Genomic DNA, 12,375 nt, shown 5'->3' on the forward strand with positions numbered 1-12,375 from the left:
TTTATTGTGACATTGAATATAATTGCATTGACTAGATGAATACACGCCGCAGAATGAAGAGGCCAACAGTAACAATTCAAGCTGAGTGTTACTGAAAACCAGTAAAAACTCAGGGTACAAAACACCTATTACAAAACTCTCACAAACCAAAACAAAAGAACCTATCTTTTGAAGAAAGGATATTAGCCTGTCAGAAACCAAAACTCTCACGCTCTCGGCTTTTGCAAACATGGTCAAAATCCGTCTCATATAGGGTGGTTCTTAGAATTCATTATAGAATGGTTTTCAGCGTGACTGAAAACCAGTTAAAACTCGGTACAATTTGCCTCATATAGGGTGGTTCTTAGAATTCATATTATGAAGGGCAAAGTCAAAACTCTGCCAACTTTGTTGTGTCAAAGTAACTACCAGTAGGACCTCCTTGAGGTAGAAGAGCCAGCATTACAGGGCCTGCAGCTCCTTCTTCCACTGTCATTATTCCCGTGTTCCAGTTAATATCTGTCTTTACAAATCCAGGATGGACACAGTTGATGCACATATCAGGGTACTTCTTTGCTAGAACTCTAGTATAGGCGTTAAGCGAGGCCTTTGATATGCTGTAAGCTGGTAGCATCTTTTGCCATCCATTGGCTTCAAGAGCATCATGCTTCAAGTCGTGTAAAAATTGTTGCAGAATTGCATTAATTTTCTCTTCTGTTAGAGAGTCAGTATCCCCAAGTTCTTTTCTCCTTTGATCATCTGGAATCCTCTGCATTCACAATAAGATTCACAAGTAGAAAACCATTAGTGAAAGATTTATCATGGAGATCTACTTTTGAGATTTAAAGTAGTAGCTTGCCTTCAGTTCGCTCCTTAGGGAAGAAATATTAACTATTCTTGCTCCTGAAGTCGAACGTTGTACCAGTGGAAGCAGAGCTTCAGTTACATTCTTAACACCATAGTAGTTAGTATCCAGACATAATTTTGCCGCCTCATAGGTAGTTTTGATAACGTCTTGTACAACGTTAACAGCCTTCCCTGCTAGCTGCATTAACAATTATTAAAACAGTGTCCAGTGGATGGTGCCCAAAATAAAGCTCCCATGATGGAATCTATTCATACCCAGTTTGCAGGATCTACGTTTAAGGCCCGTAGGCCATCTTCATCAACTACAACTCCTGAAGCTCCTGCATTATTTACCTGCGGATGTCAAATGACCAATTGGTCAATCTACACAGCCCAAAACTGACAAGTTTTTGTATCCGTATTTCCTTGTAATCTAGATCCTACTCAGGTTGTCCAATCAATGGTATTACATTATTTTATATTATTCTGCAAAATATTATTCTTACCAAAATGTCAAGTCTTCCAAATTCTGTTTCTATGAATTTGGCCAATGATTTAATGCTCTCTGTCTCTAGAACATCAAGCTGATGGAAGACTACATTTGATAAACCTGATTGGTGTAGCTTCGAAGTGGCTTCCTTCCCCCTGTTCTCATTCCTAGCTGTTAAAATGACAGTTACACCTGCAGTTGCAAGCTGCCGGACAGTCTCCAGGCCGATCCCCTTATTGGCTCCAGTTACAACTGCATACCTATAATATCTCCAGCAGATTACACAAAACTCAGTTAACCACAATTCTCAACAATATGTTCATGTGTCTGAACTGTAATTGTTCATGAAAGGAAATTACCTGACAGGAGAACCGACATCATCAACTGCCATTGCACCAACCCTTTGAATCCTGGTGAGCTTCTCTGTTTCTATTTTACCACTTGTCACAAGAAAAACACTTCATAGTCAGCAGGAAGGTATAACCGGCACAAGGCAATCCGAAAAGCAACTTTGGAAATGTCTCAGGATACAAGCATATAAAGCTGCTATCATTGGCGGATCTTGTGTTGTCTGTGATATCAACGCCTCCATTGTTGCTGTCAAGGTTTTTGAATACTAGTAGTTATTTTTAAGTATAATATAGTATTTCTTTTCCTGTTTCACCATTTGTCATCTAATATTTATCTTTTCCATACTGTTCTATCATACTTGAATTTGAACTTAATGAAGGATAACAGACAAAGGACGCTTATAGACTAACCTTCTCTTTTTAATACTAGGAATGGAAGACCTTTTCAAAAGCTATTTATAAGAAAGCTAAAAGATCAACAAACCTTCTTAAACATTATTTCAATCAAAGTCTATAAGCATTTCCCTTACAACTGCAAGAATACAATTGAATTTCTGGCTTACTATTGCAGTTCCTTTCTTACCCTAACTTTATATTATAGAAAAACCAGAGAACTTCCCTATGTGACTCCACGCAAGTTTTTACATTACTGAAAGATTTTTAGGAATTCAGTGGGAGATATGCCTTAGGGTTTCATAATGTTAACTATAAACTGTCAGAAACATGTACCAAACAAAAGGTTTAGATGTACTGAACTATGGACTTGGGGCAGGTACTTACACAATTGTTGTACTTCATTATTTGCTGTAAATTACATTCTATTGTTGTATCAGTGGAAAAAAAATGGGTGTACATGAACAATATACTCCACAGAACCCAAGTACAACAATATAATGTGATTATACACCAAATATTGCACTCCAACAAGCAATGGAACCAGACAAAACACAAGCACACCTACCCCAGTCCTGAGTTAATGGTATAGTACCTAAAGGCATTGTAGAATTTCCCCCATAATTACACCAGAGTAGTTTGGTCGTTTATTCCTCTGTGCTTTATATGGTTAGATTAGATACTGAGATTTTCAAGTACATATTCGGTCTTTGTCCTTTATATTGTTAGATTAGATTAAATGACCAATCTTATGGAATCATATTTCAAGTCTTTAAGAACCCTTTTTCTGATGATGGCTTGCAAATACCAATTTATAGTAAATGACATAGTTAGATTCCATTTCCAGTGAAGTGAAAAGTCACCGAATACTTCAGATTCCATAAAATCACAGACAAAAGACTCCTTTCCCAGCTAAATAAAACCTGTCTCCTTTAAAAAAAACGTCTGCTTGAATATTCAATCATGATTGAATAATAAGTCAGACCTTATTTTTAAAATGCCTTTGTTTCCACAGAACTAGAAAAAAGATTATTTTGTAAATTAAACATTAGTATATGCTTCATAAACTATAGCTAGAAATACCAGGATTAATTGTCTCTCTTCTACTTCTTTTCTTCTTTTTTCCTTTTCCTGTTTTCTTGTAGAAGATCAGATGGAGTAGATACCAATATTTGCATTGAAATTTTACAAGTAGATAAGTAGTAATTCTTCTTCTGAATCTTTTCTGTGTTGAGCTGCATCTATATTACTAGCCATGCCCATAGAAATAGCAGCCACCTATCAGTATCAGTACCCAAGGATTCGACCAGAAAAGAATCATATCATGCATGAGCTCATGACTGCTTCTAGTTGAGTTTCTTTAGCTCAATATAATCCTAAAAAGAATCAAGATATGAAGCAAGAAAAGCAAAACGAATGGAACCCACAAGTTCAAGAATCTTTAAACGGAAAATAAACGTAAAAGAAAGAAGATTGATTTACCTGAGAGGTATTGAAGAGAGTGGCAATGAAAGCAATGCAGAGATATTAGTGCTGCTTGAATGGGGTGGCGGCTGGATAAAAATAGGAGCTGATGATGATTCTCCTGTCTTAGCGGCTGTAGTTGGACGAAGTGACAGCTGCTTTGAGAAACAAACATTAGAAATTTGCCCAAGATTTTGTGCCATTTATGTGAACAAAGAAAAAGAAATCCAATGAACTGATGCGACTTTTCAAATCTCAATCAGTGTGTTAATTGTTGATGGATTGGACAAAATATTGCCAAAAACTGGTTTAATCTGCAGATCTAATCTAGTAGCATACACCTGTTTATGGAGGAAAGTGACACCATAGCTAGGTAGTGGTCAACATAAGAATTTTTTAATGTGGAATTTAATAAAATACTACTATGTTAAATGTGACGTTTTGTGAGATTTGTGAATGTAATAGTTGAATGATAATTTTTTTTCGCTTATCGGATTTGTACACCCTTGTTTATTCGTAAATCAAATTTTAAAGTGCCAACTACCACCAAAACTAATTGAGTTTTTTTTTTTCAATTTATTTGCAATGATATTCAATTTGTTACTACTAACTAGCACCAAAGAATGTATACATTTGTAAATTTTTAAGGAGGTTTTAATGTTCACATCATCATATAGTGTAAGATCGTACTTTTCCATGCATGTCTGTCTTGTTGAGTCTGCTAGGGGTGTTTCGCGAATCGAGCCGTTCGCGAGCCGATCGCTAGCGGCTCGAATACGAGCTTAACTCGAGTTCGTCAATATCGAGTTCGAGTCGAGCTCGAGCCAATTAAATCGATCTCGAGTTCGAGCTCGAGTTCAAAAATATTAAGCTCGTTGGCTCGCGAGCTCAATTATATATTTATTTTTTATTTTTTATTTTAATAGTAAAATTACATATATATCCCTAATATTTTATTATTTGTTAAAAAAATTATTATTTTATTTATTTTTAAAAATAAATAATTATTTTTATTTTTTTATTTTTTAAGCTCGAGCTCGAGCTCGAACTCGACTCGAATTTGACTCGATCTCGAGCTCGAGCTTGATATTTTGAGCTCGTCGAGCTCGAACTCGAGTTCGAACTTCACAAAATTAACTCGAGTTCGGCTCGATTAGCCAAAACTCGATTCGAGCTCGGCTCGTTTGCACCCCTAGAGTCTACGTAATACAGAATTTTTATCATATGCTAGGTTTTTTTTTTTTTTGGGTTGGCTTAGAAAGAAGGAAGGATGAATTGCAATGTATTTCTAAACACTAAATTGCAAGATAAACGCAATAATCTTCATGCATGTATTTGGGTATAGGGTTAGGGAAAAGAAACAAGCGGGTTCGGGTCGAAAAAAGTGAAGGGAGAATCTCATTTACGTTTGTAACCTTTTTCATATTTCCTATGAAACCAAAGATTTAACCAAACCAGACTAATCGCATAATCTGTGTTATACCCTTTGAGCTAAAAATAATTTCGACCTTGAAATTAAAATGGGTACCACAACCCTTATTCAAATTTGCAAGTGTCAAGTATGGTTCTTGGCCTCATATGCTGCTACTTTTCAAGCTGAAGTATGCATAATTCCTTGAAGAAGTGGAAAACTATGGAAAGGCTCCCAACCTCCCAAGTTGAGAAATTATGCAAATGAAAGATGCCGTCTTCAATAAAAATACAAAAACTAAAAATCATCTTGGCAATGCTTCGAAGGTCTCTTTCAAGAACAACATGTAGCAGATTTTATTGATGAAGAAGTTACGTCTGCAACTTTTTTGCAGCAAAAGATTCTACCACGGATGAATCCATAAGCCCTAAGATAGTTTTGTAAAAAAACCTGCAATCAAAGGTGTGACGCCCCGAAAAGAATGAGTTTGAGAACCCGGAAATTTTCTAATTTTCTAGGGTTTATTTTATTTAATCACCCGCCTTTTCTACATTTTCTTTATTAGAAAAATTCCCCAGATAAAGTTTATGAGTAAATATAGTTTTAAGATGATTTTTCTAGTATTGGGTAGTTTTTTAGAAATAAAGAGCGTATATCGGACGTGGGACCCGCTAGTGCGAAAAGTTCTGAAAAATTCAGCCAGTTAGGTTAAATTTTGGATACTGGATTTAATTTACCGGATGTTATGAGATAATTAGAGGTTGCTTAGATGGTTAATGATGGAGAGACAAAAGGATAAGTGTTACAATTAAAAGGTGCTAGGTGTCGCGACCCGATTGGAGTTGGACTTTGACTTAACTTTCTTACCTTTACTAAATACCAAAATTTGACCAAAAATATCCCATTTCTTCTTCCTTCTTGGCTGAACACTTGAGAGAAAGAAAGAGAGGAAAAGTTTCATCTTCAACTTCAAATCCAAGCCAAATCTTAAGTTCCAACCATTGGAAACTCAAATTACTCCATACAAAGTGCTAGTTAAGGAAGATTAGGAACTTGAATGGAAGGATTTTTGGAGGACAAAGCCTAAGCTCCTACCTTTCTTGAGGTTTTAAGGTATTTTGCCAAGAACATTCTCTTTACTTCAATTAATTGCTTATTAGTGGTTTTTAGTTGTTTTAGATGTTGTTTTGTGGAAGATTAGCACTTGAATGCATGAATTCCAGATTAGGGTTTCACTAACTCCTATTCTGCCCGTTTCTGTTTGACCAGGTTAGAGGCCGAATTGGCCTTAGCACAAAACATGAAAGTTGTAGAGAATGATGTTTTCTAGTTACCTATAAATTTTCAGCTCAATCTGAGCTCGGTATCCTATGAAAAGATCGAAATACCCCTGCTATCCTGTTTCTATCCGAGAATAGTAATCAGCTTTGGTAATTGGGTAGTTTGACTGGGAATACTACCGATTTGGTTGTTGATGTCTTCTTAGGAATTATAGCCTTATATCTTAGCTTTCAAATGGCTTTGGAATCACTTGAATTGGAGTTGTATATGCTGAGATAATTCGGAAATACCCAGACTGGTCTAGATAGGAGTTCAACGAACAGGGTTGTCTTTTCACCCAATCTGACCGTGACCTTTCACCATGATCCTTACCGAATTAGATTTTGGCCAAAACATGAAAGTTGTACCCAATGGTATAAACTAGTAGCCTGCAAAATTTCAGATTGATCCGACCACTGTAGCATGTGAAATGACCGAAATACCCTTGACTGTCCATAAAACCTGTTTCGCGCCCAGAATTCTGTTTTTGTGTAGTTTTCCATTTTTGATCATGAAAATGCATGATTTGGCCATGGAGGTCTTCATAAGAAATGTAGGGTTGTGTTTTAGCTTCGAAACACCATAAGATACACTTCAATCGGACTTCGGTAGCCTGAATTATTGCTATTTAACAATTGTGCGGTTAGCCAACCTGTTTGTGAGATTCTGGTTTCATATATGTCAATTTTGACCTAGTTGTACTATGAACTGGACTGAGCGACCTTCTGTAACATTGTAGCCCTATCTCTTAGCTTCGAAACGGTGTATCTTACACCCCCATCCGATAATCGTAGTGCCAATGGTGCCAAAATCACTAAAGGACATCAAATCTGTTTTGGGTTTTAGGGCTTGGATTCGGACAAGATAATGGTTTATGACGAATGGGTTCTGAGCCGTGGAGGTGAGTGACCTCAAACTATTTCTAAAGTTATTTATGAACCGTTTCTTACATTATTTACTTTTGAACTGTTTCCAAAGTTACTTTTGAAATGTTTTCTTGCATATCATGTGTGCTGGCATTTGAGTGTGCCTTGTTTGCTATATTTCTTGACTTCATGACTTGTATTTTGGTTGATAACGTGTTAAGCGCTTATAATGATTTTCAAAACGAGTTTTCGAGACGAGTGTGTACTTTATCGCACTCGATCTCGATAAATGTGAAATTTTCGATTGAAATGTTACTTGCGCATGAATGTAAGCCTTTTGGGCTAAACTGGCCATTGCCCCTTGTTACCGGTCGTCTTGAACCAGAAGCGGACTCGGTCAGGCGATTAGGAACTTGGGTGAACGTTTGGTATACTCGAGTATTACTTATGTAGGTTGGTGGAGCGTGGCCAAAAGCCTGGGACGGGGTGAATGAAATGAAATGAATGACCAAATGAGCGAGGAAATGTCAGGAGAATGAATGTATCCTTTCATGAATGTTACTATCGCTTTCCATTGTAAATGTTTCTTGAATTATTGATAATCCATATTTACTGTTTTGCAAATGATGTAGTTGTTTCCGGATTTATCATTTAATTTATGACATCATTGCTATATGACATCATTGAAATAAACTATTGTGAAACCGATTTGATTAATGATTTTCTGGTTACTCGCTGAGCTTTTAACTCACCCCAAAAACTATTTTATTCCCCTCCACAGGGCTCGAGACGAAGGAAGTGCTTGTAGCACGTATTCATGTGACCGGATGGATTATCTCATGTATGGTTTGAGTTTTGGATTTCATCTTGTGTAATAGTTGTTATTAGGGATTGTATGAACGTTTGGACTTGAGCGGGTTTGGACTTGTAGTACTTATTCACGTGACTGGATGGCATATATCTTGTACAGTTTGGATTTGGAATCATTTGATGTATAATTTGGGGAATTGTTTCCGCTTCGCTTATAACATGTAATTATTGGAGAATTTGATGTATATTTGAGATTTATATTGTAATTCATTTGAGGATTATAGTGAACGACTGAGTCCCGACGAGAGTTGGTCAGGCGGCCCGCCGAACCCTTTGGTTCGCCTTAGGGAGAGGTGGGGCTGTCACAGGTGGTATCACAGCCTAGGTTTCAGATCTCTGTAGTGTATCCTAGGCTTGAAGTTTAGGATGCCGGACTGTGGGTTTGATTTGACTCTTGAGAGATTTGTGCGGGATGTCTTGACTTGATTGGTACAAGAGAGAATGTCGAGGACGACATTCTTTTAAGGAGGGGAGATTGTGACGCCCCGAAAAGAATGAGTTTGAGAACCCGGAAATTTTCTAATTTTCTAGGGTTTATTTTATTTAATCACCCGCCTTTTCTACATTTTCTTTATTAGAAAAATTCCCCAGATAAAGTTTATGAGTAAATATAGTTTTAAGATGATTTTTCTAGTATTGAGTAGTTTTTGAGAAATAAAGAGCGTATATCGGACGTGGGACCCGCTAGTGCGAAAAGTTCTGAAAAATTCGGCCAGTTGGGTTAAGTTTTGGATACTGGGTTTAATTTACCGGATGTTATGAGATAATTAGAGGTTGCTTAGATGGTTAATGATGGAGAGACAAAAGGATAAGTGTTACAATTAAAAGGTGCTAGGTGTCGCGACCCGATTGGAGTTGGACTTTGACTTAACTTTCTTACCTTTACTAAATACCAAAATTTGACCAAAAATATCCCATTTCTTCTTCCTTCTTGGCTGAACACTTGAGAGAAAGAAAAAGAGGAAAAGTTTCATCTTCAACTTCAAATCCAAGCCAAATCTTAAGTTCCAACCATTGGAAACTCAAATTACTCCATACAAAGTGCTAGTTAAGGAAGATTAGGAACTTGAATGGAAGGATTTTTGGAGGACAAAGCCTAACCTCCTACCTTTCTTGAGGTTTTAAGGTATTTTGCCAAGAACATCCTCTTTACTTCAATTAATTGCTTATTAGTGGTTTTTAGTTGTTTTAGATGTTGTTTTGTGGAAGATTAGCACTTGAATGCATGAATTCCAGATTAGGGTTTCACTAACCCCTATTCTGCCCGTTTCTGTTTGACCAGGTGAGAGGCCGAATTGGCCTTAGCACAAAACATGAAAGTTGTAGAGAATGATGTTTTCTAGTTACCTATAAATTTTCAGCTCAATCTGAGCTCGGTATCCTGTGAAAAGATCGAAATACCCCTGCTATCCTGTTTCTATCCGAGAATAGTAATCAGCTTTGGTAATTGAGTAGTTTGACTGGGAATACTATCGATTTGGTTGTTGATGTCTTCTTAGGAATTATAGCCTTGTATCTTAGCTTTCAAATGGCTTTGGAATCACTTGAATTGGAGTTGTATATGCTGAGATAATTCGGAAATACCCAGACTGGTTTAGATAGGAGTTCAACGAACAGGGTTATCTTTTCACCCAATCTGACCGTGACCTTTCACCATGATCCTTACCGAATTAGATTTTGGCCAAAACATGAAAGTTGTACCCAATGGTATAAACTAGTAGCCTGCAAAATTTCAGATTGATCCGACCACTGTAGCATGTGAAATGACTGAAATACCCTGGACTGTCCATGAAACCTGTTTCGCGCCCAGAATTCTGTTTTTGTGTAGTTTTCCATTTTTTATCATGAAAATGCATGATTTGGCCATGGAGGTCTTCATAAGAAATGTAGGGTTGTGTTTTAGCTTCGAAACACCATAAGATACACTTCAATCGGACTTCGGTAGCCTGAATTATTGCTATTTAACAATTGTGCGGTTAGCCAACCTGTTTGTGAGATTCTGGTTTCATATATGTCAATTTTGACCTAGTTGTACTATGAACTGGACTGAGCGACCTTCTGTAACATTGTAGCCCTATCTCTTAGCTTCGAAACGGTGTATCTTACACCCCCATCCGATAATCGTAGTGCCAATGGTGCCAAAATCACTAAAGGACATCAAATCTGTTTTGGGTTTTAGGGCTTGGATTCGGACAAGATAATGGTTTATGACGAATGGGTTCTGAGCCGTGGAGGTGAGTGACCTCAAACTATTTCTAAAGTTATTTATGAACCGTTTCTTACATTATTTACTTTTGAACTGTTTCCAAAGTTACTTTTGAAATGTTTTCTTGCATATCATGTGTGCTGGCATTTGAGTGTGCCTTGTTTGCTATATTTCTTGACTTCATGACTTGTATTTTGGTTGATAACGTGTTAAGCGCTTATAATGATTTTCAAAATGAGTTTTCGAGACGAGTGTGTACTTTATCGCACTCGACCTCGATAAATGTGAAATTTTCGATTGAAATGTTACTTGCGCATGAATGTAAGCCTTTTGGGCTAAACTGGCCATTGCCCCTTGTTACCGGTCGTCTTGAACCAGAAGCGGACTCGGTCAGGCGATTAGGAACTTGGGTGAACGTTTGGTATACTCGAGTATTACCTATGTAGGTTGGTGGAGCCTGGCCAAAAGCCAGGGACGGGGTGAATGAAATGAAATGAATGACCAAATGAGCGAGGAAATGTCAGGAGAATGAATGTATCCTTTCATGAATGTTACTATCGCTTTCCATTGTAAATGTTTCTTGAATTATTGATAATCCATATTTACTGTTTTGCAAATGATGTAGTTGTTTCCGGATTTATCATTTAATTTATGACATCATTGCTATATGACATCATTGAAATGAACTATTGTGAAACCGATTTGATTAATGATTTTCTGGTTACTCGCTGAGCTTTTAACTCACCCCAAAAACTATTTTATTCCCCTCCACAGGGCTCGAGACGAAGGAAGTGCTTGTAGCACGTATTCATGTGACCGGATGGATTATCTCATGTATGGTTTGAGTTTTGAATTTCATCTTGTGTAATAGTTGTTATTAGGGATTGTATGAACGTTTGGACTTGAGCGGGTTTGGACTTGTAGTACTTATTCACGTGACTGGATGGCATATATCTTGTACAGTTTGGATTTGGAATCATTTGATGTATAGTTTGGGGAATTGTTTCCGCTCGCTTATAACATGTAATTATTGGAGAATTTGATGTATATTTGAGATTTATATTGTAATTCATTTGAGAATTATAGTGAACGACTGAGTCCCGGCGAGAGTTGGGCAGGCGGCCCGCCGAACCCTTTGGTTCGCCTTAGGGAGAGGTGGGGCTGTCACAAAAGGCCTAGTAGAGACTTCCCTACTAACTTTTCCGTAGTCCCACATCGTTTCTCTGGGGTTGGGTAGTTAAGTCCTCAAGTTTGTCTCAAGAGTTGCCGACTTTTGGGATTAAATTTGAGATTAAGTCTAATTAACTAATTTCAAATGTCTGTCAAATCATCATCAGAATTAGTAATAACCATTTCCATTTGGAAGGGTCAAAACTTGAGCAATGCTATGCTTTCAATCATAAGGGGAAAGTTTTTTTTTTTCTTCTTTTTTGTCCAGTTTGCATTGCACTCAATATGTTGTAAATAATTGTAATCCAGAAGCTGTAAACGAAATTTGGAACACTATTTGGTAGATCAAAAATCGTCAAAAAAAAAAACTTATGGTTCCAAGATCATCTGTGTGTGCTTCTAATTATACTGCTTGCTTGTGCAAGATGATAATCCAAATTCATTTCTTTGCCGGAAATTTTAACCAAAATATCTTGTAAACACGATAAAATTATACACCTGATTGAACACCTCGTAATACATTTGATCACTTTCATTTCAAACGAGGCGTAACAGTTATCAAGCTTTTCGAAAATTTTTAATAAACAAGCCGGATTTATGCTCAAACCCCCATCATAACTGGGTGATTTTAATTCTGAAATATAAAAGCCCCAAATTCGGGTTGGGTTTGTCTAGAACAATTATATAATAGTTGGACTTGGACAATCGACAAGGCTGAACTAATAAAATTGAAAAGGGTACAATTGTAAATTTATGTCTACTGAATTTTATTTATTTTTTTTTTTTAAAAAAAAAAAACCTCATCCATTACAAATGATGTAACTGCAACAGCAAAACAGCGAAAGGGACGCACCAAAATGCTTCGCTCGATGTGGGGCCCACATTCGATCCCCATTCCACAGAACCTTGATAAACGGTACACGTCGCGAGTGGGGTTAGTTCCCACCCAATATGCACCGTGCGATCATAATAAACGGCTCAGAATTCCCGTTCGTTTTAGGTCTTGGGGA

The 12,375-nt window shown here is 37.1% G+C and overlaps 1 protein-coding gene and 2 long non-coding RNA genes across 5 annotated transcripts; 2 read left to right on the forward strand and 1 right to left on the reverse strand.

Annotated features, from left to right (window-relative positions):
* LOC113725249 ((+)-neomenthol dehydrogenase) lies at positions 1 to 3,802 on the reverse strand. 3 transcript variants are annotated; one of them, XM_027248301.2, is made up of 6 exons: positions 3,541 to 3,802; positions 1,675 to 1,755; positions 1,332 to 1,575; positions 1,102 to 1,179; positions 839 to 1,024; positions 1 to 748 (listed from the first exon to the last, which is right to left on the reverse strand). In XM_027248301.2, exons 1-6 carry the CDS (start codon positions 3,723 to 3,725, stop codon positions 371 to 373), a joined length of 1,152 nt encoding a protein of 383 aa, XP_027104102.2. In that variant the 5' UTR covers positions 3,726 to 3,802; the 3' UTR covers positions 1 to 370. The 3 variants fall into 3 exon arrangements, with proteins under 3 accessions (XP_027104102.2, XP_027104110.2, XP_027104120.1); XM_027248309.2 differs by having other exon boundaries at positions 1,675 to 1,744; positions 3,541 to 3,799; XM_027248319.2 differs by having other exon boundaries at positions 1,675 to 1,912; positions 3,541 to 3,678.
* Positions 3,803 to 5,882: 2,080 nt separating this feature from the next.
* On the forward strand, positions 5,883 to 8,165 carry LOC140006600 (uncharacterized). The gene is made up of 3 exons (XR_011814320.1): positions 5,883 to 6,046; positions 7,100 to 7,154; positions 7,901 to 8,165. It is a non-coding gene; the product is annotated as an uncharacterized lncRNA (long non-coding RNA).
* An 828-nt stretch (positions 8,166 to 8,993) lies between these two features.
* LOC140006603 (uncharacterized) lies at positions 8,994 to 11,285 on the forward strand. The gene is made up of 3 exons (XR_011814322.1): positions 8,994 to 9,115; positions 10,169 to 10,223; positions 10,970 to 11,285. It is a non-coding gene; the product is annotated as an uncharacterized lncRNA (long non-coding RNA).
* Positions 11,286 to 12,375: the final 1,090 nt, after the last annotated feature.

Source organism: Coffea arabica, chromosome 1c (assembly GCF_036785885.1).
Source record: "Coffea arabica cultivar ET-39 chromosome 1c, Coffea Arabica ET-39 HiFi, whole genome shotgun sequence".
Lineage (NCBI taxonomy): Eukaryota > Viridiplantae > Streptophyta > Magnoliopsida > Gentianales > Rubiaceae > Coffea > Coffea arabica.

Coding starts and splice junctions, on each gene's coding strand:
- LOC113725249 (XM_027248301.2), bottom strand. CDS start 3,725: ATGGCACAAAATCTTGGGCAAATTTCTAATGTTTGTTTCTCAAAGCAG. Junction 1,025..1,101: donor ACGTAGATCCTGCAAACTGG/GTATGAATAGAT, acceptor TTGTTAATGCAG/CTAGCAGGGAAGGCTGTTAA. Junction 749..838: donor CCCTAAGGAGCGAACTGAAG/GCAAGCTACTAC, acceptor TTGTGAATGCAG/AGGATTCCAGATGATCAAAG.